Source organism: Etheostoma cragini, chromosome 11, assembly GCF_013103735.1.
Source record: "Etheostoma cragini isolate CJK2018 chromosome 11, CSU_Ecrag_1.0, whole genome shotgun sequence".
Lineage (NCBI taxonomy): Eukaryota > Metazoa > Chordata > Actinopteri > Perciformes > Percidae > Etheostoma > Etheostoma cragini.
This window is the reverse complement of record NC_048417.1, coordinates 2,020,320-2,021,428: the sequence shown is the minus strand read 5'-3', so window position 1 is coordinate 2,021,428 and position 1,109 is coordinate 2,020,320. Positions and strand designations below refer to the sequence as shown.

The 1,109-nt window shown below is 38.7% G+C and overlaps 1 protein-coding gene across 1 annotated transcript in view; it reads right to left on the bottom strand.

The window, feature by feature from the left end:
* Positions 1–335: 335 nt before the first annotated feature.
* LOC117953178 (signal transducer and activator of transcription 1-alpha/beta-like) overlaps positions 336–1,109 on the bottom strand; it is a 16,132-nt gene continuing 15,358 nt past the window's right edge. The window contains 1 exon segment of the mRNA XM_034885994.1: positions 336–876. Coding sequence (XP_034741885.1) covers positions 760–876 — 117 coding nt within the window. The 3' untranslated portion in view covers positions 336–759.

Sequence of the window (1,109 nt, the reverse complement as noted above, 5' to 3'; positions counted from 1 at the left end):
CACACACACACACACACACACACACACACACACACACACACACACACACACACACACACACACACACACACACGGTAGAAGACGAGAGTAGGAACCATGTAAAAGCACCATTTTTATATCAAGCTAAATCCACTCTTCTGATGAAATGTTTCTCCTTATATTTAACTGATTTCTGGAAAGAAGGCTCTGTATATTTCAGCAGTGCAAGCTTGTGTGGTGTGGTACAGGTGGAGTCCGGGTCAGGACCAGAACAGGGAACAGGGAACAAGCAGTCCACATAGGAAGCAACTGAAGTCATTATAGGTCCAGTCCTGAATGATGCAGAAGGTCTTGGCACTGGAATGCATTCAGGTGAGTTTATTTTAATAAACAAAGAAAAGATCATATACAGTTCAGTATGGAGTTTACACACGCAGCATTGAGATTTTAATCTTCTAAATACTGAGGGAAAAGTACTCATGTGCAAGTAAAAATAGTTTACTTTAAAACAGTAAATCAGAAAATCACCCCACATTTAGTTAAAACTCCCTCTTAGAAAACCTGAATATTTTAACTTGTAGCTTTGCTCAATATCTACTGTACATTTAGCAGAATCTTACATCATTACGCTCATGTTGATCATGGCTTTTGCATCATTTTAACCTTTATATAAGGCTATTACTGACACCTGACCTGAAATCATTGCATGTACTTACAGAATAAAACACGTCTACCTGATAACTTCCTGATCGGGACACAGTGACCTGCCACATTTACAAATCAACACAATCTGAAGTCGTTCTGAGTCTGTGCCAGCTCTTGGTGTCCAGATGATGTCCAAATGTCTTCCGGTGAGTTGAGTAAATCTCTAAAGAGTTCCTGATACAGGTCCTCCTGCTACAAGGGAAAAAAACATCTTTTTATTTAAATGAACAACATATGAATTAATTCACATTTTCAGATAAACAATATTGGACACGTATTGGAGCCTGGGAAGTTATTTCCATGTGAACTTCCATGTTAAAGTTAAAGGGCATTTTGGGAAATATGCTAACTTACTTTCTTGCTGAGTGGGATGAGAGGTTTGATACGCACACTGTGGCTTTGTGGAAAAATATGAACTTAGCTCT